Raw genomic sequence first — 27596 nt, forward strand, 5'->3', positions numbered from 1 at the left:
GATGTGAATATATGTGATATAGATGTGAATACTTGAGTTAGTATATTATTTCTTCTGTCCCATATCTGTGCATGGAACTTAGGACATATATTTTAAAAAAATGCCCAGTTGCTTGGTGAAATTGCTCAAGACTGGAATCATATAAATTGATGTCTTAATTACTGATTTTGATACTTCTCATTTTTTAGTGATTTTTGGTGATTGTTTAAGAGATATTTTTGAAAGCAATTTTGGCTCTAAATATTGTGTTGAAAGCAGCAGTTTGGGGAGATTTGTACTGAGTTAGAAATATTTCTTTGAGGACAATAGAGTAACAAAGAGGGGAACCCTTCCATTGATAACCCTGTAGAAAAGTGAACTGAGCTTTCTACCTTCATGACAATCAGGCAAGAGTTCGTCTGAGGGGCTTATACAGGCTTTGTGTTGGATGCTCCAAAAGTCTGAGTCTGAGGCATCATCTCGGATGGTTGATGAAGCTGTGTCACACAATAAATTGGTTTATTTTTGCAAATGAGAAAAATAATTTGAAAATTATTCACCAGCAATCACTATGGTTTTTTTTTCTGAAATTAAATTGTAACTTAAGGGATAAACTTACATTCATGATATGTCTGGATGACAGGAAATATCAAAATAAAAATGAAAAACTTCCAGTCAGTTATTTCCTAAAATACAAAAATTTGACATTTTATAAAACAGCCTGGTTGTAGACTGATTTTTCCCTCCGTTTTGACATGAATATTTGGCATCATGTAGACACAAAAATCTCTTTACTGCAAGTGTGGGATTTGGATTGATAGGTACTATTCTTATTTTGTGTCTTGTTTCCCTATAGTCAGAAATTATTTGCAGCTAATTTGGCTGATAGCACAGAGGAATTTCTATTACCTAAAATATCCAAATGCTATTTAGGACATTTGAAAAACAAAGTTACCAAAAACTGTTTATCAAGTGAATAGGAAAATAATGGTTGTAATTTAGATAATATTTCTTAAAAACAATATGTAAATCAAAGTTCATTTCATATAAAAGGGAATGATACAAAATAACTTCAAAACTGCAGGATTTGATATCCAATTCTGTAAGAACAGTCTTTATTGTTCCTATCATCTTTTATTTGAGTAAAGAAAATGACGAAATTATGGAGAGCAGGGGTAATACATTTTTGCATACTTTAATAATAAAAGAGTTAATACACTTCTATAGTGAAAATGGCATGGCTGAATTTTTTTTCTTTATTTGATATTTACACTGATGCCAGGTATATTGTTTAGTTTTTGTTTTTTGAGTTTTTTTCATTATAACAACCTAGTCTCACTAAACACAATTGTTAAAGAAGACAAATATGACAGTGTAAATGATGTGGAATGAATAGTATATCCTCTGTAAGAGTTTCTCATAACATTTTCATAGTTCCAAATACACAATGCCAACCAATGCTGGTTTTTTGTTTTGTTTTGTTTTTTTGTTTTTTGTTCTTATTAAAAAGCCCCAAACAAAACAAAGCAGTAGCTTTGAGTCTTTCTCTGGAGAAAAATTTTTTATTCATAATTATGTTAATCCTATGGCTAAAACCTTATGTTGTTTAATCATACTCGGTTTGTCTCTAAAGCTAAACCAACTCAAGAAACATGCTTTTGTATAAACAATAAATCTCGTAAACAGATAAATCATTAAGCTAATTAGAGATAGTGTTGCCAAGAAATGCAGGGTATTTATTTACCAGCTTATATAGTTAGTTATTTACTATCTTATAGCACTAAAATTTAAAGAGCCTTATTAAAGCATTTATTATCTTAATTGTATTGCTCACATATTAGGTAAACAATTGCCATGTGATTTTCTTCACTAATCCAGGGACTGCAACATACAGAGGTGAAATGCTTTACCAACTGTTATTTTCTTTGCTTTCCATAGAGTGGTTTTACCCCTTTGCACATTGCCGCCCACTACGGAAATGTTAACGTGGCAACTCTTCTTCTAAACCGGGGAGCTGCTGTGGACTTTACAGCTAGGGTATGGATTAAAATAGTTTCTCATTTTAGTTAGCAATGAATGGACATTTTACTAAAGTAAAAATGAACAACAGTAAAAATTTGTTTCTTTTTCCTTGTCTGGATCTGTGCTTGATATATTAGATTTTTCATTTTTTTCTTTGAATCACACGAAGTCATCATGACCAAAGAAATGAAAAATAAGAATGTGTCAATTAACCTGTACACAGATCATTTGCGGCAGTTAAGGAGGATATTAGTTCTGACATCAGCATGAGTAGTTATATTTAAAGATCACTCCATGAATCATGAACGAGGAGCTTCAAGTCAATAAAAAATTAAACTGTTAGAACATTAAGTTTCAAATGTATACGTACATTTATACAGTGTTTTAATGATGATGGGGCACACAATTTGACAGAAAAGTGTTTTTAATGAATTGAGAGTTTGCTTGTATAGTCTTACCAAAATACATAACAAGAAATCATGTTGCATTATATGTTTAATGGTAAGCTTTCACTGGAAAGAATTCTCTTACATTATAATTACAACAGTGTACTTAGTATGAATCAGTAAATGCAATATTTGAATATTTGTAAAATTATGACATACAAAAAGTCAGGTATATATTCTTGCCATAATGATGATAGAGGATAGCCAATAAAGTAAATAACTATAATTCATATATATGGTGTTTTGTCCTGAGAAGTCTTCTGTATTGAAACGATGTTGAGTTATTTTCAAGTTGTTTTTCATACTGAATTATTCTGAAGAAGGTGTTTTTAAGAATCATTTTTCCAATGGCTATTGAATGTGCATATATGTATTCTATTTTGAAGCAAAGGAAACTTTAAGATCCCAGAATCTTTCAGTGCATGGATACTGTAATGATAGACTTTGCCTAGGGTTCAGTCCTAACTAGAATCTGAAATTTTTTTCTTATATGAAAGCGCTCCCTTTGGCTCTTGACAATGTGTACAGTGTAATGTGTATATTCGATACATATGTTGTAGTTACGGACTAACTTAGTTATGCAGTTTCATTCCATTTTTCATTCTCTAACTATAGTGCTTTGTGGTTTGTGTGCTTTTTTTGTCCCGTAAAAATCAAAGACATTGAAACTTTAGTGACCTTGAATCAAATTACCACATAGGTCACAGCCTTCTTTGTGCCCTCTAACACAAAGTCTTCACCATCATGCCCTGTCATACCCAACATGCTTTTGTTTGGTCTTTCCATGGTGTAGAATGGAATCACTCCTCTGCATGTGGCTTCCAAAAGGGGAAACACAAACATGGTGAAGCTCTTACTGGATCGTGGTGGTCAGATCGATGCCAAAACTAGGGTGAGTGTCTCTGTTCTTTCAATTTCCTACCATTTTTGTTTTTTGTATTCTTTAAGCAGGCACCTTAAAATACCAGTCTCGAAATATAAGCAATGTATTTTCAAGGAAATTGCTTTCTTGGATTCGATTTAAATCTCATACAATATTTAAAGTTTTCTCATTGTCAAGTAGAATTAGTATTTGCTGAGAAGTGCTGGGGAAACAGAATGCTAGCCCCTCAATGAGATGGTTTTTCAAGTCCTTGCTTATTTTGGGGAACAAAGATAAAAGATTGAGCTGAAGCATCTCTGATTATTAGCTATACATTTCAAAAACCCAAACTCATAAGCATACATTATGCTATGAGGGTGTGGCTTTTACATAAAATATGTGAATACATGTTGATAATCTTTTGCTTCTAACTTTCCAATTTTTAAATCATTTTTCTTAAGTGATTATGCTATACTGACCTGAGCAGGAGATCTGCTATATGCTTATGGAACAAAGGCATCTGGTTATTATGTTGCACCTTTACTCATTCCCATTTGGTAAGAGGCCATGCCCTTCATTCATTTCAAATTTGTTAAGTAAAATATAAATCAAAGTTTTATATACTGCCAACAAATAGATGATAAGATCGACAGGAGAATATAATTGTTCAAAGTGCAGCCTCTGAAGGCAGACTACCTGATTTCAAATTTACTTCTACTACTTACTAGCTCTGTGATATTGGCAGTTTACTTATTACCTCCTCTGAACTTAGGCTGATATTGGTACCTATCTCATATGGTTGTAGGAGAATTAACTCTTAGATATTATTATTTATCTTTTTGAAAGTTGTGTGGGTCAATTACTTAGCTATTCACAATTATTTATTATGTTAATAAAATTATATGTAGTTACTTCCTTAAACATTAAACTAGTACTTCGGTATTAGTTCTCTGGAATAGATTTGGTTAATCGTAGACTTCAGCAAAACTTTAAGCATTCCTATAATGTGAACATTTTGAAATATATGGTGTGAGAAGTCTGTAAAAGATAGTGATAGGATATGTCCCTTATGCATTTTATCTTCACTTTGTTTAATCCTGGGACTTTATATTCTCATAGTCAAAGGACTAAGGATCAAATCTAGTTCCTTTGCAAATCTTGAGGGTAGCAAATATTTTTATTTAATAAGCCTTATCATCTTTGGGCATCTGGGGACTACATCAGTCCCAGGCTATAGATTCTGTTTTTTTTTTTTTAAGATTTTATTTCTTTATTTGAGAGAGAGAGTATGTGTGCACATGCACACAAGCATGGGGAGGGGTGGTGGGGGAGGGCAAGAATCTCAAGCAGTCTCCCCAGTGAGTGCCGAGCCAGACCCCAGGCTGGATCCTAGGACCCTGAGATCATAACCTCGGCCAAAATCAAGAGTTAGACACTTAACCAACTGAGCCACCCAGGTGCCCCCTTAATGACCTCAGGAGATGTTGCTTTCTTAATCTCATTTCTCTAAGACATTTGGTCCAGAACATCTATGTCATATTATCACGTGGGAGTTCTGGAGTGGTTTGCTTTGTCTGTCAAGATCTTTGTTGTACTGTCTACTGTCTTTGCATCAGAGTTTTTTTATGATTTTACCCTTCGCTTTGTTGACATGCCTTTTCCCTTGCTGTGCTGTAGGTATGCAGAATTTGGAACAATTATGCACAATAATGCATGCTTTGCCTACTTGTTCTTCATGTTTAAAGGAAAGACTTTCTGTGCCTCCTCTTTTAAGTACATTACTAACATAATGTCTCCCTTTACACTTCTCTGTTTCTATTGAGAATCTCTAATAATTGAGAGTACCAATGGAAAGAAAGCACTTGGTAAATGCAACAGAATTTTATCTCGGCCAATGTCTTAAGGATCCACATTATTCTTACGGATATTTTTCTGGAGTATTCATTCATTTTTGAGGCAATTGATTTTATTTTTACTGATCATTGCAATATTTGCTTCGTTCTGTAAAATATGTTCTAATTTGCATGGCCTACATACATTTGCATATGTAATTTAAGTCTAACTCCAAATAGTGCATTTTCATAAAAGGAATACTAAGATATGGAAAGAAATGGACTCTTATGCTATTTCTGCCATTAAATAATTATTCTTAAGCAAGTTAATCAAATGTAAGCCTTGGTTCCTTCTGTGAAGGGAATATTTGGACTGTATTTCATCCAGTGCAGCCTTTAGATATACAAATAAATTGAATTTCATTCAAGATTTTATAAAGCAGAAATAGAATTTATAATTGTACATTGTGTGGGCATTCTGTTCATTCATTCCTTAAATGTAAGTCAAAGTACTTACTCATCTCTAAGAAGTAGGATTTTAAAAGCAGTTGGATTCTTTTAATTCTGTCTCTAACCAATATGCCTATACCTTTTTTTACCAAAAACAAAATCAGGTAGGAGGTAATACTGAAATCAAGGGCTGTGGTCTGGAATTGGGAGGCTAGTTCTGGAAGTATAATACTTTATTATTAAAACAAAGGAATCTGGTTAGCTTTTTCTTTTGTCTTTTGAAAATATATTTTAAAATAGAAAAATTTTACATTTACTTTTGACCGTCTTTTTAGGTAGTACAATAGAGCTTCTAGATAAGGAACTAAAAACAATATTTTTATTTCATTTCTTTATCATAGGGGTCTCAGTTTCCCCTAGCAGTCATATTAGTCATAATCATTCTGAATCTACTATATTCTATCAAGAATTTTCCATTTGATCTCATTATTTTTCTCATTCATAAGGTTTTCATTATCTGGAAAAAAGCAAGTATGTAGAGGCTTAGGGGTAATTAATAAAAAATCTTACCCACTGTTTCTTCCCCACTTCTACCAGCACTTCGTCAATCATTGAGACATTTTGCATCTCATTGACATTCTCACATTGACTAGGATTTAGTGTGAAACTGAGACATTTTCACTAGAGTTCTGGTTCTCTGGTGTCTGAAAAACCTCATTTTGATGTTAAAACAGAAACTTTATAGCTAATTAAAAATGATATTATTAATTCAGGTTTTATTAAGAGCATTATTCTTTTTTATTTTTAAGCATTTATTATTTAAATGTGGAGATACTCCATATAAGGTTAAAATATTGAAATACATGTTGCAATGCAAGCAATTCAAGTATACAAAAACATTAAAAGATGATGAACAAAAACCAATATATCAGGGAAAGGAATCACAATAATTAAAGCAACAATAGTGGCTACCAATTGTCATACGCACGTGATGTTCTAGGCACCCTGCTAAGTACTCTACAAATATCATTTTATTCCCTCTTCCTAACAGTTTATGAAGCTGTATTAACTGCTTTTAGGAAAATATGGAGGTCTTTATTTGAGAAATGAGACTACCAAGGGGAAAAATGATTTTCAAAGGAGTTATGTAACTTGACCTAGGACACACGGGGTCGTAATTAGCAGAGCCTGTGTTAATACACAGACCTCAGGAAACATCTACAATCTAAGCAGAGAGGGAGGAAGGAAAAAGATAAGGAAAGAAATCGTTGTAAAAAGCTAATGCTGTGGATTACCAGCTGGAAAAGTTGTGTCCCTCTCCTCTTGATTGATCTAACCTTTTGTCTAACCTATTATCTAACCTATTATCAACATCATAGTGTGATATGAACTGATTCTAGTGAAAAAAAAAAAAGGAAAGGTACTCTGGGGGATCGGGGAAGTAACCTTCAAATACAGTCTTAAGTATTTAAGTTAAAGATATTGAATAGATCATTGCCCCTAAGAGTTAATAAAAAAAAGTCCTTGAATACAAAACCTTGATACAAAACCTCTTTTGAGGGGGCACCTGGGTGGCTCAGTCGTTAAGCGTCTGCCTTCAGCTCAGATCATGATTCCAGGGTCCTGGGATCGAGCCCCACATCGGGCTCCCTCCTCGGCAGGAAGCCTGCTTCTTCCTCTCCCACTCCCCCTGCTTGTGTTCCTGCTCTCTCTCTCTCTCTCTCTCTCTGTCAAATGAATAAAATGTTTTTTAAAAAAAGATTTTTTTTGGCAAAAATGAGATACTGTACTTACAGAAAATATTTAAGATCTATTCAGATTGAGCATGTTGGGAAAACTGAATTTGATATAATTCCCATATCCTTTATAAGGGCAATTAAATGACATCAGATTTAGTATCAATGTAATCCTTATTACTCTTTGATGTTCTTATGGATTTATTTAAGTGTTCTTCATATTTTCCTATTGTTATTCTGAGAGTATTTGAAGGTTTCAACATGATTACACAATGAATCTTTCATGTATTCCATAGAGAAACAATACCTTTTCTAAAAATGATTTAAGGCAGAGTCCCCACATCTTTCAAACAAGGTCATGAGTTGAATGGGATAAGAAAAATTACCCTATTTATATATTGTGAAGCTGAGCCTCAGAAAGAATCATCCATGGTGGCTGACCTAAGACTCACGCCTGAGTCTCTGTGATTCCAGAGCCCAAATGCTGGACCATTGCATGTAATGCCTTCATTCGAGATGTTGGATTTCTCAAACTCTATTTCTCCATGAAGCCCCCACCAAGAATCTGATTGAGAAGTCAAGCTATATCTAATTAGTTATATAACTTAAATAGCAACTAATGCTCTGTACTTCCACCACAAAGTATGCTATCAAGATACAAAAGCATAATCATCTTAATCGCTTTGCCTGCACAGTTTCTTTTTTTAGGCCTCTCTCTGGCAAACTTTAAAATAACTCAGCATCCCAACTACAGTAGTTAAATAGCTTTTTTTTTTCCTGGAAAGGCAGTCTTTTCATGCTAATTCCTACATATCCCAAATTGCAAGGTCTATTTTGGATATTCAGTATCTCAGTACTAGCTAAGTAGATTTAGCAAAGCAAAGTATCATTCTAACTCGAGGTCCTAACCGAAAACAGAAAGCACGTTCACATTTGATCATTTGAATATGATCAAGTCTATCTAAAGGATAGATAAATCTATCTAAAGGATCTATTTCTAATATTGTGGGTGGACTGTAGGGAATGCACAAGGGATAGTATAGTCTCCCTGGAGCTAGCAACAGCAGGGCTCATTACCAACCCCAGGCCTGAAAGGTGAGAGGGAGGATACCAGAACTTCAAAGGAGAGAGCTGGATGGCCGAGGCTGCTTTGGATGGAGCATAACCTTTGGTAAAGAGACACAGCCAGGCTAAGGAGATCCTCTGCAGAGTGGCTTCCCTGTCTTGCTGCGTTTCCCATACCCAAGCAGAAGCCAGAGGGCAAGGTAGCCCCCTCCTATGATCTAGAGAGCTTTTTCTGTCAGACTTGGAGCAGAGGACAGAAAGGTAATGCATGGATCTGGAGGGTAAAGGGAAGATACCTAGCGTAGAAATCCCAGAATGTTGGGACAGGAGGAGTGTTGTAACAGAGACACAAAAGATAGGCTGTTAGAGTTCTGGATAAATCAGAAGCTTTTTGAAGTCCTCTTAACTGCTCACCATCCCTCATTTTCTCTGACTGCTACCTACCTTCTCAACATCTTTCCCCAGGACCACCTTTTTCCCCGTAAGCTTCAAATCTTGAGCTAATTTCTGTACTCAGAATTTCATTTTCTCTCTCACTTATTGCCCATTGTTACATTTTGCCTGATATTACCCACCCACTCTCCTTTCTGACCATGCCCCCCTAAAGAGAAATAAAATCCAAAAGACAGAGGGAATTTGAGGATTGCTCTGGAATCAGAAACTACCTGAGAAATACCAAGGTCAGAAAGTTGTATAAATAACATAACGTAGAGTTGGGCCATAATTTTGTTTGACACCATTTTAATGCTATTATGGTTAATAGCCAGTTTTATCTCTGAGAAATAATTATGTAGTTTGTATTGAAAAATATACGTGGAAACCTTTAGAAGAATGTGAAAAAAATGTCTATGAGCAACAGGGAGCGTGTTAGGAGGATTTATAAAAATAGTGACAATTCAAGATGTCCATCAAAGATGGACAGATTAGATTAAGAAGAATTTGGGGGGTAAAAATTGTATTAGGACAACCAAAATGAAAACAGTTTAATGATATAATCTCGGGGTTGTGGTTACAAGCAAGTGGGGCTTTCAAGTCCAACAATTACAACAGACTCCACTTTTCCATCTTCCTGAATATGAAAACACAGGACCAGCAGCATGTTTTACAATGAACTTCCGCACGTGAGATTTCTCTTGCCCTCTCCCTCTCCATTTCCTCCCTTTCTTTTTCTCTGTCTTGCTCTCTGTCTAAATCTCTAACTGTCTTGTTTTCTCTCTCACTCTCCTCTATCATTTAACTAGTAGCAATTCTGTTACTGATCTATTGAGGCAGTAGGAATGAGTTCAGGAAACCTCTTTGAAGTGGCAAAAGAAACAATCTTGATTTTTCTTTTTTTTTTTAAGTTAACTCCAGCTTAATTCTTTAATTCTTTTGGCAGGATGGGTTGACACCCCTTCACTGTGCTGCAAGAAGTGGGCATGACCAAGTGGTAGAGCTTCTGCTGGAACGGGGTGCTCCCTTGCTGGCAAGGACTAAGGTGGGTTATTAGGGGTAAGACGGGATCTAAAGACCTCTTTAAACCAGTCTTCTGAAAATCTCTGTTCTTCTTGAAATCAAAGCATCAGTCCAACGTTTTCTAGTTCCTCAATAATTGTGTGCTACGAATGAGGAATATATATCAAACTGTTTGAAAATTATTTAAAATTAACAAATTCAAAATTAAAATTAAGATGTATTGATTGTATACCTTCAGGTTCTTCCTATGTTTTTATCTGCTACTCTTGCTACAGGTGGACATTTGAATATATTTCTATTATATGTAAATGAGTGTATTATATACAAATGAGAATATTTCTTACATTCTATAGGTTTGTACTTTTATGATTCTCTAAGATGCTGTAAAATACATATAAAGTTGTCTTTTAAAGTAGCACAATTAGCAATACAAGATAGTCTTTTAGCTCTCCAGTCTTTATCTCTTAGGCAATACTAGTAAAAAGAATTACTTACCAGTGGTGTTGGATGATTATATTTAGGATTTGTAGGTGGTATGGAAAGCACAATTTAGGATAGGCCATCTACAAAGAACCATTAAACAAGCATAATGTTCTCTGTGGCTCAGTACATCTAGCATTTCTTGTCTTATGTCATCAGTATGCTCAACCATGAAGAAAACTCTTAACTGAAAACCCCACCGGGAGCTGATTTGTTGGAGGTTTTCATTATAAAATATATTTTACAAGCATTATTACTGTACAAGTCCCCAGTTTCTAGCAATACTTTGGGTTGCCAAAAAATATCAGGGGACACAAATAAACGATAATCGCACAGAACTGTTTAATGGGATATGCAGCAACCCTCAGATCCTCAATACAACAAAAATTTAGACAAAGGACACTTCTTACATTTTCTCTGTATTTCACCTCTCCTATAACCCCTGAGCAGGGTTGGTATCAACTGATGCTCTAACTAGACTAAGCTTGAGAAAAATAAGACAGCCAACATCAGCAAATCTTTTTCAATTTAACATTTTAATTGAATATTTATTTGAAACTATTTGGAGCAAAAACCAGCCCACACATTTAAAATATTTGTAGAATGTGCTCTACAGGCCATGAAATGGCGACTTCAAATTGGATGTATTATTTTCATTCTTATACTGATACCATGAGTGTTGTAGAGTTTTATCTTTAAAATGTGACATTTTGGGCTGAGTAATGCAGAGATAATTGTAGAAAGTTTTTTTAAAAAAGATTTTATTTATTTATTTGAGAGAGAGAGAGAGAATGAGCATGAGAGGCGGGTGGTGAGGAGCAGAGGGAGAGGGAGAAGCAGGCTTCCCGCCGAGCCCCACATGGGGCTCAACGCTAAGATCATGACCTGGGTCGAAGGCAGACACTTAACCGACTGAGCCACCCAGCTGCACTGAGTAAACTGATGGAAATTTAAATGGAAATAACAAAATTTCACCAGTCATGTTACAACCAATAAAAAGCATCTACCAAATTGAGAATAGGCAGATTTGCTCTCCCACAAACTATAAAATAATCTTATCTACAGAGTTCACCTATAATTGTCATGTCACTAATGAAGACAATGGATTACCGAGATGAAATTTTTTTACTGGCCTTCTTATAATATCAAATATCATGTATATGTAAGGATCTAGCATAAAATGTCTGTAGCTGCATGATTATATCCACTTTGATTCAGTCATTCATCCTCAATACAACAAAAATTTAGACAAAGCTATCATAGTAAGTAGCTACAATGCACCAGGCAGGGTTCTGATCACTAAGGAACTATCAAGATAATTGATACACAATCTGTTTGTTCAAGAAGCTCGACATTGAGTGGGTAAGACAGATAAGGAGATAATAACAAAAAGTAGAGCTATGTTCGGGGTAAAGACCACAGAGAAGATGAACTAACCAGGTTGGTGAGGTGATACCATTTTAGCCTGTGAGTGGAATGAGCACCTAATGCCAGACTATTCTTCCCCTTCCATAAAAACTCCCAGTTTTGAATCATCCGTGATTCCTTCCTGAAGCAAATATTCATCTATCTAGTTGTCACTCTACCTCATTTTTTGAAAATGGCCAACTATGACTCTTCTCTACAACCACTATTCTAATTCATGACGACTTTAATGATCTTAGGGCAGTAGATAATCTTTCTAGTTGGCCTCTCAGTTTGGTAGCTGTAAACCCTCTGGAATTTCTGTTCTAACCTCTGCCTCTCCAAGCACTGCTTCTATGTTTCAGCCCCCTTTCTCTGGGACCCCAACTCCAGAAATGTGTTTATTCTCCTGGGTCCATCAGCCATTGTTTTATTATCCCTTATTCACCTTATGCCCTCGCCTCTGCCCGACAGAACTATTCATACCACTCCCTGACATACTCATACTCACTTGCTATATTTTACCCTGATTAAATCCAACTCACATTCTTGCACCTGAGTGTGGTGGCTGAAAACACCCAACCATACTGCCTGGGCTCACTTTAAATTCATGATTGCTAACCTCAAGTTGGCCTTTAATGCTGCCTGACAATCAGTGTATTTCCCAAGTGTATTTATTCTCGTTCCCTGCTACCTTATTATTCTATGTGTTTTTTTTCTTTCTTTAGACTTCTTAGACTTTTTTCCTTGTCTTCACTTCCCACAACACTGAAAAAATTGAAGCAATCAGGAGAGAATTTCTATAGACTCCTATCTTCCTATCTACCCAGTTACATGTTTCAGCCCATACAGTCTACGCTCTCTCCTATTGCTATCATCTGACACAGTTGCTTGCTCCTCCCTTCTCAGAACACTTTCTTTTCCTTATTTGCCTTCTCACATAAATTACATCCCTCTGTCTTCGCTTCTGCTCAGTCTCCTTTCCTGTTCCCTCTTCACTCCCAGATCTCTGAATGTTAGAACCCCCAGAGCTCACTCTTTGTGTATTTGTTTATCTGTACCCACTAAGAAATCTCATCCAGTTTTGTCTTTAAATACAACTGATACACTGATGACACACAACTGTGTAGCTCCAGAATTCTATATTGTAGATGTCAACTCACCATTGCTGCATAGATGTTTACTGTGCATCTCCAATTTAGTAAGTTCAAAACTCAGCTGCTGATATTTTCCCCACCCCTATTTCTAATCCCCTTGTAGTCTTATCTCAAATAATGGCCATCCCATTCTTTCAGTGTCTCAGGTCAAATACTTCGTGCAGTGCTTGGCTCTTCTCTCCCTTCATAGCCTGTCATTAAACCTTGTCACATCTTCCTTCAAAATATCTCATAATTCAGCAACTTCTCAACAGTCTCATTACACCGCTCTGGTCCTGCTTACCATCAGCCCTACCTGGATGATTGCAAGAGGCTCTACTTGACCCCCCTTTTTCTCTTGTAACCCTGTTCAGTATATTCTCAACAGAAACCAGAGTTTCTGTTACAGAAACAGAGTAATCCTGTTGTCCTATGCCTTCCACAAGCCCCCCATCTCACTCAGGGTGTAAGTCAAAGACTCTATTCAAACTAGCAGGTCTGTTACCTGAGTTCCCTTCCTTATTCACCCCTCTTATTCATTCGCCTTCAGCTTCATTCTCCTCCATACTCTTCATCAGTCATGCTGGGTGTGGTCTCAACATGACATGCTTGTCTTTGCTTTTCCTCACCCTCAAATGTTCTCCCCCCAGATCAGCAAGGACCTGCTTTCTTACTGTCATCATGTCTTTCATTAAGACTTACCTTCTCCGTGAGGCCATTTCTGGCTAGCCTATCCATAAAGCACTCATATACACAAACTCCCTTGGCCATCCTATGCTCTAGTTTCCTTCTTCACACTGGTGGCCTTCTAACATACTATCTATTTTAATTCTTATTCTTTTTGAATTGTCTGACTACTACCCAAAATGTGACCCTCAATGAAGACAGGGGTTCCCTGTCTGTTGTGTTCCCTGTTGTATCCTTAGTACTTGATCAGGGTTTGAGTAGGTGCTTAGCAAATATTTGTAAAATGTAACAAAGAATTAAATGGTGGAGATTTTATTTTCCACCTAACTTTTAAGTGGATCAAACAACATTAAATTTTGATAGAATATCAGAGAAACATGCCACGCAACCCTCCAAACATTGCCAAGGCCTGAATTTCTTCTACACTTTGCCCTCATACTATCTTCCCCCAATGCATAAATACCTTCTTATCAACCTGCTGTTCTTTCTCAGTTCATTTTATGAATTTTTTTAACTATAAAAGCAATAATTATAAGTGAAGAGTATTTCAAAAACCAAGAAAGTGTATTAATAATTTCAAAATCACATAGACTTCTACCACCCACAAACCACTACAATTAAGATTTTACTGTATTTGATTTTAGCTGTCCTTCATTGTTGAAATCACACTCCTTGTTGAAAATACTGGGCCGTTGGCAGATTCTTTCTTTTTATCCAGACACAGTTTTTGCTTCTTTGAATGTAATGACTGCCAAGCTGGACACATGGACAACAACTACTTCCTAGAGACTGTATTTGCATTATTTGCATGGATTATTAAGAAAAGACCATATTCCACTCATTTAAATGGGCAAATGTTTTCTAATTTAGTTTCTTCCCTAATTTTATTTATTTATTTATTTATTTATTTATTTATTTATTTATTTATTTTTTAAAGATTTTATTTATTTATTTGAGAGAGAGAATGAGAGAGAGCACAAGAGGGAAGAGGGTCAGAGGGAGAAGCAGACTCCCTGCGGAACAGGGAGCCCGATGTGGGACTCGATCCCGGGACTCCAGGATCATGACCTGAGCCGTAGGCAGTCGCTTAACCAACTGAGCCACCCAGGCGCCCTCTTCCCTAATTTTACATATTTTTTTCTTATCAGCTTAATTATTTAACTTTAAAAAATAAGAGTCTTACCTAGACTGATAATCCTCAGTGAGTTACCCTGCCATCTTGTTTTTTTTAATTATTTTTAAAGACTTTTATTTATTCATTTGACAGAGAGAGAGAGAGACAGTGAGAGAGGGAACACAAGCAGGGGGAGTGGGAAAGGGAGAAGCAGGCTTCATGCTGAGCAAGGAGCCTGACGTGGGGCTCAATCCCAGGACCCTGGGATCGTGACCTGAGCCCAAGGCAGACGCTTAACGACTGAGCCATCCAGGCGCCCCAACCCTACCATCTTGTGTCCCTGCTATTGACCTTCTCTAAGAATTAAGACTAGAGCTGTTTTGGGCAGTATCGCTGAGGATAAAATTATATTATCCTCAAAGTTTAAAAGTTGGGACACATAGTCTAAATTTGCCTCACACTTTTCTAACTCTTAGCTGACTGCTTTCTCCAAGTCCGATTCATGTCTCATGATAGGAAAAAGGAAGCATAGAATTTCAGAGCAGCATGGATCTAAGAGATGCTCAAAATATCTTTCTTTCCCTCATGCACCCACTTGCTCTTCCTTCATCTTCACCCTCCTCCATTTAGAAGTAAAGAAACTCTTGCAGAGAGACTAATTGAATGGAATTGAATACAAATAATTTAAGCCTCGGCTATTACTTGTTTTATATATCTAATATTGCCTTAATAATTGTGAGATCCATCTGAATTGTCACACAATACTATGTATTTATTCACAAAAGGTATATTAATTTGTATTTTTGCCTAAGAATAGCATAATTATGAAATTAAATGGTCTCTTAGCTTCCCTCGGCGCCCCACATAATCCACTGTACATGTAGATGTCAAATGGAGATGATATTTTCCTCTGCTACCAACTGTGCCAGATAATCAAGAATTGACTTTGCTGTGTTTTACAACCTGAAAGTCATGGCTGAAATGTGGACTTGGTTTCATTTTGTTTTGATGTGCAGAATGGGCTGTCTCCACTTCATATGGCTGCACAGGGGGACCACGTGGAATGTGTGAAGCACCTGTTACAGCACAAGGCACCCGTTGATGATGTCACCCTAGACTACCTGACAGCCCTCCATGTTGCTGCACACTGTGGCCACTACCGTGTGACCAAACTCCTTCTGGACAAGAGAGCCAATCCAAACGCCAGAGCCCTGGTAAACCTGGCCTAGTCCACATTAACAGCATATAGATGGGACAAGTATTCCACAGTGATTGACCAATGGCACACCAGCAAAGCATGGTTACAGATCTGTAGTTAATTCTGCTAAGTTCGTTACCTCCCACAAGTAGCCTGCCTACTTCATGCCTTCACAGTTTGCTATTAAATGATGGTGAGAAAGGACAGATTTAGGAAAACACCAAGGTAACGTTTCCACAACTAGCGAGCTGCAGATAGATATGAAACCTCTGGAGTGATTAGCAATTTTAAATGGAAAATAGAAGTTGAAAATAGGAAATCATAAAACAAATTCTAAACACCTCTATATAGAGTCAGAATAAAAGTGTGAAAAAGTTGAATGTCATTAATCTCTATTTGGAAAAAAAAAAAGGTTTTAAAGTGCTGAATAGATTTGACCATGTAAGATAAAATGTAAGCCTGTATAGAGTTCACTTAGAGAATGTCCTTATTGACCTGATTCCCTAAACACAGTCTAATGTAAAAGTGATGCTTAGCATCTTACTGCTCTGGGAAGCATTTTATATAAATTATTCCAGGAATTGCTCAAGAGAAATCTACATGAGGCTGTCCCTAGAGCAGCCTCTGTATTTCCCAAGGTCTAATATTGAATAAATCTTCCTTGCTTCACTTACATTCTAACAATAATCATTGGAAGTATTAGGCATGTACTAATTTATGCTCTTGTTTCCTGATTCTCAAACTAAAAGCAATTGTTTTATCCTATACATTTACATGGTAAATGCTGCTTTAAATTAGTCTTCAGACAATATTTAAAATGAGAGAATGACATAAGAATTATTAAATAATAAATCTTAGTTTTATTAGAAAATTTTCCATTGAAATCCATTTATTCCTTATTGCCCAGGACGCAAATATACTTTTAGGGTTATATGTAATTATGAGAGGATACTTATTTTCTCATAAGGAGGAAAATACTCATTTTCAATTGGGTAGTGGTCAATAAGCTTAGAAAACATTACAATTCCATAATTAAAAATCATTTGAGTGCTATACATTTTTGTCTGGCTTACTACATAGCTCATAAATAGGAAATGACTAAACAAACATTGTGGAGAGTAGTAAGTCATTAGGTTAAGTAAGACAATATGCTTTCGTGAGAACTGTGAAGTACAGAAAAATATTGACTGATGATCAGTCCCCACTGGGACAAGCAAAATAACTAACTGGCAGAATAGGTATAACTCTTCTATATGTAGGGAATCATTGTGCACATAAAAATTTAATACTTACACATAAGGATTAAGCATGTTAACAAATTTCTATATAATTGTCCCCAATTCCTATACATTGCCTGGTTTGGAGAGTTAAAAATGTCTTAGAGACTTCTCCACATTCCTTTGCCTCTGAGAGATATCCTCTTACGGTTATTCCAGAAATTCTCCTGAAAATATTCAGGAACTTAATAATCATGTTTGTTTGTTTGTTTGTTTAAGATTGTATTTATTTATTTGACCGAGAGAGACACAGCGAGAGAGGGAACACGAGCAGGGGGAGCGGGAGAGGGAGAAGCAGGCTTCCCGCTGAGCAGGGAGCCCGATGCGGAGCTTGATCCCAAGGACCCTGGGATCATGACCTGAGTCGAAGGCAGAGGCGTAATGACTGAGCCACTCGGGCGCCCCAATAATCACGTTTTTATAAAATAAAATGTATCTGATTGGCATTTGTTATAAAAACTTTTTAACATAAGAAATGTAACTTCTGGATGTCAAATATTATCAGCATAGTGATTTCTGGTAATATACAACAATTCCTTACGAAAAATTCTTAATGGAAGATATATAACTTCTGAATATGAAAAATTATTAATGTAAATAATGATTTCTGCTAATTTACAACACCCTCTCCCTGAAGAAAATGGTAGCAACGCTGAAACATTTATTGTCGAAACATTTATTGTCATGGCCGTAGGGTGTTGAAGTAAAACAGACCAACAGTTTGTAGGCTTTAAGAAATGGTCTTTCATCAGATACATACATGCTTATCTTCCATGCACCTTCAAGCCATTTCATTACCCAACCCATCAGTATACTTGAAAACACCTTAGAACTTCTAAAGTATCATTGCCCCCTGAGTTTTCCTTCTTTGCAGAGCAGGCCCATGTAGTTTTCTTTACTTCTATTTTTCTTGATAACCACACAAAAAGAATTATATACAGGTCCACCACATAGCAGCCAAGTTCAGTGCCTACAGGAACGCACGCCCACTTTTCTTTCCAAATCCCAGCACCTACAGCATCAGAAGAAATGGTTAACATTACGTGAATGTAACATTATTGCCTGCAATGTGCCCGCATGGAGTTGTGTGAGGATCGTTTCTGCATGTTTTCAACTAACTTGATTGTCTTTTGCACAGAATGGTTTTACTCCACTGCACATTGCCTGCAAGAAAAACCGCATCAAAGTCATGGAACTGCTGGTGAAATATGGGGCTTCAATCCAAGCTATCACAGAGGTAGAACAATGTTTCAGCTTGTCCCGAAACATTCCTTCTCCTACTCCTTCTTCCCCTTCCTGTCGCCCATCCTCTGTCCTCTTCACTCAAGTCTTATTTATCTGAAGAAGTCCCCAAAGCCCCCACCGGTGCAGAGGAGTAAAACTGCTGTTGCTTTGTTTCGCAGTCTGGCCTCACACCAATACATGTGGCTGCCTTCATGGGCCACTTGAACATTGTCCTCCTTCTGCTGCAGAACGGAGCCTCTCCAGATGTCACTAACATTGTGAGTATGGCTTGGGTCAGAATAACCACAGGGAGAAAGAGCGAGAGGAAGAGAGAGTATGGCTGTTTGTAGGGATGTTTGTGTGTATGTCATCAAAGCGAGCGGCTGAGCTTTGAGCAGAGCCTCCATGATCCCAGGTTACTGAAGTACTCACTAGAACTTCACTGAGAAGAAATGGGTAGGAAAACAAAATGGGAGTTGGGGAAGCTGTTTCAGCTCCCTGGTGCAGATGGATTAAACATGCATCTGAAATACATTTATGAAAACAAGATACATTTTGAATGAAGGATTGGTTGAAATAAAATCCGAAGGACTCATTCCAGTTGCTTGAGTGAATTGTATTCCTGGTAATTTTGATTAACATGTCAAGCCAGTACCACCATCAATCATAGCAAATGGTTAACCAGAGATAGACCCATAGGAGGGATTTCTGTTTGATACCGAATTCTCTCTCCTTCAATTACATGGATTTTTCATTTTCTAACCTTGATTTTTCATTTTGATTTGATTTTGTTGGCTAGAGTGGATGGAGTCCTCTCTTACCTGAAATAATTATACCATTGAAACTTTTTCCTATATCTTGAAATGAATGTTAGTCTCCAGACAACTTTTATTCTGCCAGTAACTACTGGATATCCCAGAATTCTTCTACCTAATTTAAATTAAGATTTTTACTTCCAACTTCCTTATTATTTCTTTCATTTTCTTGGAGTCTGCTCCCTTAAACTTTGATCATTTAATGCAAATTTTCTCCTTACTGTGCACAAGATATAGTCATGTATTTGAAGCTCAACAGGGACAACTGGAATATTGAGATTTTTTTTTAAGTATGCAATAGAAATAACTCTCCCCAAATAAACATCAGTGCTTATTATTGAGTCATATTTTCAAAAGCAAGTGATTTACTATTGTTAAATTTTGCTGTATCATTCCAAGTGAGTTGTGAAATAGAATGTTCAATGTCACTTTTCATTTGTATTCCCTCTCACATTCTCATTTCTTTGCATTTTACACATTGTTTCTGTGCTAAAGTTTCTGATACATGGACAAAATCCATGTGAAATTAATTTATCTGGTTTAAGTATTATTTAATACTCTCTATATAATTCACAATTGGAGCATAAAACCATTAAATAATTGAAATATATTCTGTTTGTTTCCCTAATTATAGCTTATGGATCCTAAAGGAATATTATTATACACTAATCTTTAATGACTCCATTAAGGATAAGAGTAATTTCAAAACATACCGGTTTGAGTTGAACTTCTAGTCACTTCTTAGAACTTTAAAAGAAATCAACATCATCCTTTTACTGTGCAGAGATGATGACCACATCTCTTTTTTAAACTGATAGCGTACGAACTAGTAACTTTCAAGAAAAGTACTCTGTATACTTTCCCACTATACTGTATTTTCCTTATTTGTATTTCATTGCCTTCAGGATCAAGGTGCAATGGTGATACTGTGTTAAATTATGTTATCATATTATAACAGTAACATATACAAGAATATTCTATCTGATACTTTATTGAAATCCCCTAGGTTAATATTTTTGAGGGGAGAATTTGGTACAATCATTAAAGAAAATCCACACGAAATGGTTGCGTGATTCTGTGGCCACTCTTAACTTGGCTTTTAACTGGCCAATTCCAAATCATTTGATGGTTATGGATTTACTCCATATTCATATGCTCCCCCTTCTGCAAAAAAAAGTGCAATATAGGCTACCTGTAGATTTTAAAATTAAAATAAATAAAATATCAATTAAAACAATAAAAATGTTTACATCCTCTAGGTTCGTAAAGACTTCCAAATTTTGTAATTGCTTTATCAAACTTAACTTCTACCTACCACTCATTATAAAGTTCACCTTGTTTTATCTTCTCATTTGTCTATTACACATTCTTTCTTTTCAGTCCCCTCGAAACAAATACTTGAGAGGCACTTGCTAATGTAATCCTCTCCTCAAGATATTTCCTAATTGTTTTTTGTTTGATCATTTTTATTTTTGTATTATATGTTCTTCAGGGAGCAGATACCATGTAGATATATAGGGTTGCCAGATAAAATACAGGACTCCCAGTTAAATCTGAATTTCAGATAAATGACAATTTTTTTTTTGTATAAGTATGTCTTGTGCAGTAGTTGAGACATATTTATACTAAAATAATTATTCATTGTTTGTCTGGAATTAAAATTTAACTGGTCATCCCATATTTTTGTTTGCTAAATCTGGCAACCCTGTATTTAGAGGAATTTAATTTATCTCTAGCAGTGGGATGCCTATGAACTTGTACATTCTCAGGACATGAGGATATAGCCACTGGATCCAAAACTCTGTGCAGGTTGATTAAGAAACTGTGTGAACACTTACTGCCTGCTTGCTGTGTCAGAGTTGGTCATTTCCTGACCCCAAAGTACCCCACCTTTGGAGCCTTTGTGTGTTGCCTGAAATCATGTTGCATTTTTGAATGCAATGCTGTCTGTTGTGCTTTGATGCTTTCCAACTGATGCAGCCAAAGTGGAAGTCAATGTAGCTGTCGGCAAAATCAGTTTTAACAACTGAGAAGAGGGGCATGAAATTTAGTACCTGCTTTGGATGTGAGCATACCCATTCTCTTGCCAGTCTTGTTTTTGTCTCAAAATTCACTCCAAGTGTGAGATGTACCAATAACTCAATCATGTGCAGATATTACTACTGCAAAGCTTCCCTTCGGAAAGCTCACAAATGCACTCTAAAACCTAGAAAGCTGACCTACCAGTTGTAATACATCCATAATCCAAAGTATTCATTGACAACCATGGGAGTAGAAAACTAAGCGCTTTTGGGGCTGTCTAGAGTACAATGTGAGGTATTACCAAGTTTTCTCATATAAAAATCAATAGACTCATGGCTAAGTTCTCACTTCATATCATGTTTAAAATTTCCCCCAATACTTAAGTGAAAGAGCTTAAGATAAAGAAAACAAGGGTGCTGAGTAAGACAAGGTGCTCAACAATCAAGAAATGGAAGTTACTAAAATATCTTTATATATATTTTATATCATTATAATATATCTTTCATTTTTTATTTATAATTATATATAAACAAGGGTAATATAAATATAAAAGGGTAGGGACAATTTACAATAAAAATCAATTACCCCAGAGTCATTAAATAAGATTGAACAAGACCATTGCTTTAAATCGGAGAGATGTATATGTGTATGCAGATATATATAACTTTGACTATAATATTTAATACTTTAGGTTTTATAGCTAACTCATTGATTTCAAATGTATAAATAGCATAAAAATAACTCATTCCAAGTATATAATAAGGATACTGGAAATATTAAGACTAGTGTTGGAAACATTTTACATTGTAAAAACCCCTTCTTGATAAAGTTTGGCTTGTAAACTAAACATAATGAATCTATCATTAACTAGGTACTCATGATGCCTCTTTGACTTAACTTCTTATAAAGAAATTTATTTTTGTCTTTATTAGCAATTAGCAAAATTCAGTAAAATTGCTATACTTCTATAAGACTTAGAGTAAGGATTTGAGGGCTTTTTGTTGTCAAATAGTTACACCTTAACTTCATCTATTTAGAGACAGGTTTTAAGTGATATAGAAAACAAGTTAGAAATCATGGTTGTCCAAAGAGGAAAAATCTTGCCATACACCCAAAGGTTGAAGACAAATATTGCTACTTCAATAATGTGATTTTTATAAGCCAACACACTCCAGATATATTTACTTTGCAAAAGTCAAAACATGTCATCATTAAACAAGGCCATTAGAGGATAAATAAATTAATTATCAACAAAAAAGAAAAAAATATTAGACGTCCAGTTTAATGCTTTCAAAATCAAATCATTTGAAATGAATTTTTCATAACTTCATAAGGAATGAGTCTCAGATACTAGGAAAAAAATTACCTATGAGCTATGTACCAAACTTAAGTTGTGCAAGGAATCAGAAGAAATTATTTACTGGAATTAGAAGTATCCGATTACCACAACTAACTTCAAGATCAATTTAGCTGATTTGGGACGGTTTACTTTCCTTGGTTGAAATAAGGTTTATTTTCTAGAATAGTTGTGTTGACTAGAAGTAATCATTTCTATTCCCAGTGTCTTGTTTTTGTTTTGTTTTTTTTTTATAACTGTAAAATTGCTTGGAAGAATGAACCCCTGCCTTCTTCAGAACTACATGGGGTTTAAAATACGTTGATTAAAACAAAACCAAAAACCTTCTCTCTTACAGGCAGTAATTAACAGGCTTCTCAATGACAAAATTTCTTTCATCTAACCATCATCCTTCATGCTACAGCTTAAGCTACCATTTCCTGATCAGTGTGCTGTATCTTGATGTGGCACGAAGATACCTGAGGAATGACCTGATGCCCAGGGCTGCCCACCTCAACACATGACACTGTTAGCAGATGCTTTACTCATCTCTTGGTAGTTCTCTCAAATTACTGTCTGTAATTGAATATGATCATTAATAATAGGGGGACATCCTGGGCAAATCAAATTTCTTATGTAAACGGTCATTGTCTAGCCTTATATCACAAAGACAAATCCAAATGTGAAATAGTTTATTTCAGAAGTAAACTTTGAATTCTGAAAAGGAATGACTTATGTATGGTGCAAATGACATGATTTTTTTGCACTGTGTTGACCTGATCTTCGGCATCTAGAGTTTCTCCTTAAAAATGGGATCAAGTTGTTATCACATAGTCAAATGTGACAATGACAGATTTTAGGTTTGAAGGCTAAAAGAGGACTTCATATCACCTAAAGCAGTTTAAGTTATGCCAGATTGACTATGAGGTTAAACCTCAGGGTATGCTGGATATTTGGGTAAGTTCATGGACTGAAAAGAAATAAAATAAACATGTGTTTTGTCCTTATGAAGATGGAGAAGATACAAAACTGTATTTTTCCAGACTAAATAATTATAAAATAATTACGCCTTTTCATCGATTTCCTAAACCTTTGGATTGATTGCTGAATTTCACAAAAAGGCACATTTTTATCCTTTACCATACAGAGCAGTGGGTTTCCTTATGACTCAATCAGCTTTGTTTCTTGGCAGCGTGGGGAGACTGCATTGCACATGGCAGCCCGGGCAGGGCAGGTCGAAGTGGTCCGATGCCTACTGAGAAATGGTGCCCTTGTCGACGCCAGAGCCAGGGTAGGTGCGGGTGCTCGGGGTTCTCTCGTATTGTGCATGTGAGTTCCATCTTTAAGAGAGAATGCTATTCTTCATTTCCCTGATTTAGAAATGCCATGGACTGTAAGTGGAAGCATCAATTCAGTAGTTTTTCAGGCAGAAAAGGAAATGGTATAGTAAATATACACAATAAAAGGCACCCCAATTTCAGAAACATTGACATTTGAAAAAAATATATAATTTAGTATCTAAGAAATTGGCATTGAATAACAGTAATTTTTTAACCTATGAAAACATTTTTACGTGTATTTTTCTTTTCATGAATTTTTTAAAAATGACCTATATTATAGAGATACTATGAATATTAAAATTGATTTCATACCATAAAGCCAGTCAAATTTGCAGACATTACTTACTAGTTACTTAAAAACAATTACACTCAAAGTTTTAATGTTGTACCTTTATCTGTTTTATTTTCTTCCTTTCTATAATGAGTTCTACTTTTCTTCTTACTCTGATTTTACATAGTTAGACATTCTGCTCTTCTGCTATTCCAAAATAGAATTTTGGCCCTGGAGATTAGTTGATCAGATTCTCTTGTTTCTGATTGGCTTCTATCCCTTTACAGGTTGGTTTTTCCTTCCTTTTTTTTTTTAATTAACTTTCCAATTGCTTTTTTTCACCTTCTTCCTCTACACTGAATATACTAGTAATTTTTATCAATATACTATATCTTCAATTTCCTTTTCCACATCATTCCATTACCTTTTGTATTAGCATCTTTGGGATTCTTGTAGGATATTTGAAGACTTTGTCTCCTTCAATACTTGATGTACCTGGGCTAGAACTCACTTCAGCTTGAATTGTGCCATCATGACTCCCTTTTGGAAATGGTATTATATTGGAATGAAAGCATCCAGCTAGAGTCCTACACATTGTCATTTCAGGCAAGTCATTGTACTTCTAGGTCTTTATCATTAAAATATAAAGGTTGGACTTAGAAGCCTTGAAACTGCTTTCCAGACTTTCTTAACATTCTCTGACTCTATGAATTTAATAGCATTTTTGCCACAGATTTTCATGAAAAATCCAGTGAAACATGGGCAGCCTTGATATTAGCCTTTTCCTTTTGGATTTTATCTGCCTTTTTATCCATTGTGTGAGTAGTGTAATTAATGTTCTTTGGTAATCATCATCGATATTTTATTTTCTTATGTATTTAGAGCTTTTGTTGTTCAAACTGTATTCTTCCCAGCCTTGGCATTTTTCTTGTTTCTCCCCCACCCCAAGACTATTTTTTAAGAGCAGTTTTAGGTTCATAGCAAATTGCAAGGAAGTTACAGAGACTTCCCATATACGCCCTGATCCCACACGTGCATAGGCTCCCACGTTATCAGCTTTCCCCACTAGAGTGGTACACGTGTTATGATTGATGAACACATATTGACACATCATAATCCCCCAACATCGATAGTGTACATTAGGGTTCACTCTTGGTGTTTCACATTCTGCGGGTTTGGACAAATGTATAATGACATGTATCCATCCTTATCGTGCAGACTAGTTTTACTGCCCTAAAAAAACTTCTGTGCTCTGCCTATTCTCATTTCCTTTCCAGGTTACCTGGCATTCAGCTATTTAAAAAAAAATTATGGTCAATCAATGTACTCTGAGTATCATGAACTTCACTATTTTTATCAGAAATTATGATAATATTTCTGGTAAATATTTGTAATCTATATTTAATAACAAAAGGGTTTCCTGTTTATCTTTCAAAATAAAACCACTTAATATTTGTCTATATTCAAATTTTAATTTATTTTTAATGGAAATTTGCTTATTTTCATGTGTCTTTGTCAATTTTTTTATGTTATCAATTTAGCCTGTTATTATTGCCTTATGCTTGTCTGGATACTATCTGAAACCCCTTCCTCCAAACCACTAGCTACAGACTCTTTACTTTGAAATATTGTAACATTTATTCTTTTTTTAAAAGTTTTACACACAAATTCCATCAATTCAATTGTTCTGGTGTTTTTTTGTTGTTTGTTTTTTGTTGTTTTTTAAGAGAGCGTTTGTGTGAGTGGGGAGGGGCAGAGGGAGAAGGAGAGAGAGAATCTTAAGCAGGCTCCATGTGGGGCTCAATCTCACGACCTGAACCAAAATCAAGAGTTGGACGCTTAACTGACTGAGCCACCCAGGCGCCCCCAATTCTATCATTTTACTTCCTTTCGCAACTACGTTTAGTGTCATGGTCTACATATGTATATAAAATCTTTAATTTTTTTATTCCTCCTTGTTTAAATATCAAATGTCATGATCCTTTGTTTTTTCAGCTCTACCACCTATCCTAAGTTGCAACTAAAATTCCTTCCCTATAGCATCCTTCTGGTTGCAGACAGGAGAAACTAGCACAGCCTGATAGAGCCATGCTACTGAGCCATGCTACTGAAAGGTCATTATGCATGACATCACCTGGGGATCTTTTTAAAATGCAGAATGAACTCAGTAGGTTCGGGTGAGGCCCCAAATCTGCATTTCTTTTTTTTTTTTTATTTAAAAGATTTTATTTATTTATTTGACAGAGACACAGTGAGAGAGGGACACAAGCAGGGGGAGTGGGAGAGGGAGAAGCAGGCTTCTCACTGAGCGGGGAGCCCGATGCAGGGCTCCATCCCAGGACCCTGGGATCATGGCCTGAGCTGAAGGCAGACACTTAATGACTGAGCCACACAGGCGCCCCCCAAATCTGCATTTCTAACAAACTCACAGGCGATGGGTGTATTCCTGATCCTGGGATTATACTGAGCAGCAAGAAGCTAAGGTTTTGCTTTTCACATGTTCTATTTCAAGTTGTAATTTAACCATGAGTTTCTGCTTTTTTTAGCCCTTTAGGTTTGCCTGGAAATCTTTGATTTAGTTAACATTTGTACAGTGGCCTATACTTCATAAAGCATTTTAACACGAATTACCTTATTTAACACACAGAACAACCATGTGTTGTAGGGTGGCTTAGGGTCCTGAAATCCAAAATTGTGCTGTCTTTCCTGAGGTCATGGAGTTAGAAAGAGTAAGAAAAGGGTTCCTCCTTGATTCTGTATCTTTCTCCTAGCATTATCTCCTTTTTGTCTATAAAGAGAGACTTTATCTCTCCTATCTAAACAAACAACAGGATTCTAATTAGTCACATTTCCCACCTGGGCTGATCACTATGGCCAGGATATAGTATCAAGCCTGGGCTCCATGCCCATTCATGTGGTCCATCCATGAAGTGGAGTGAGATGATTGGCAGCCCCTCCTGAGCCATATGTAGTAGGGGATGCCTTCTTTCCCCAAATGAGGGAGGGCTCTTCCCAGAAAAAAGGTGTAGGGGTTATTGAACAGAAAAATGAAAATCTATCTGTTCTGTTTTACCTCTCGGTTTCCCAGCATGCATACCCACATGCATGTACTTCTGAAACTCTCTCTCTTAACCTAATACATTGCTCTATCATTCACTCCCTCCCAAAGGGGAGATGGTCACGCAGTTATCCTCAGTTACTATGCTGAACTCCAAGGGTGAGATCTCTGGATAGTCTGTATTCTTCTTAATCAGGTTTAGAAATAATATCTCATGGTTATATAATCATGGCGCTACTCCCACTATATAATGAAAGAAAAATCATTTACCACACCAATGCCTCTCATTTAAAAAGTGTGAGCTGCATCCTCTTCTAAGTCAAGAGCATAAGGCGATTTTGCTGGACAGACTAAGAGACCAGGGACTGCAGTGGCATAAGTTCATTG

At 36.1% G+C, this 27596-nt stretch overlaps 1 protein-coding gene across 43 annotated transcripts in view; it reads left to right on the top strand.

Moving 5' to 3' along the window:
* ANK2 (ankyrin 2) overlaps positions 1 to 27596 on the top strand; it is a 318537-nt gene that overhangs the window by 183634 nt on the left and 107307 nt on the right. For 37 of the 43 annotated variants that reach the window (XM_073892120.1, XM_073892130.1, XM_025874074.2 and 34 more), the window contains 7 exons: positions 1918 to 2016; positions 3241 to 3339; positions 9771 to 9869; positions 15685 to 15882; positions 18282 to 18380; positions 18547 to 18645; positions 23733 to 23831. In XM_073892120.1, coding sequence (XP_073748221.1) covers positions 1918 to 2016; positions 3241 to 3339; positions 9771 to 9869; positions 15685 to 15882; positions 18282 to 18380; positions 18547 to 18645; positions 23733 to 23831 — 792 coding nt within the window. The remainder of the gene's footprint in view (positions 1 to 1917; positions 2017 to 3240; positions 3340 to 9770; positions 9870 to 15684; positions 15883 to 18281; positions 18381 to 18546; positions 18646 to 23732; positions 23832 to 27596) is intronic. The other 6 variants (XM_073892125.1, XM_073892160.1, XM_073892124.1 and 3 more) reach the window with 1 other exon arrangement.

Source organism: Callorhinus ursinus, unplaced genomic scaffold (assembly GCF_003265705.2).
Source record: "Callorhinus ursinus isolate GAN/ISIS: 27379988/994484 unplaced genomic scaffold, GSC_fseal_2.0 scaffold4, whole genome shotgun sequence".
Classification (NCBI taxonomy): domain Eukaryota; kingdom Metazoa; phylum Chordata; class Mammalia; order Carnivora; family Otariidae; genus Callorhinus; species Callorhinus ursinus.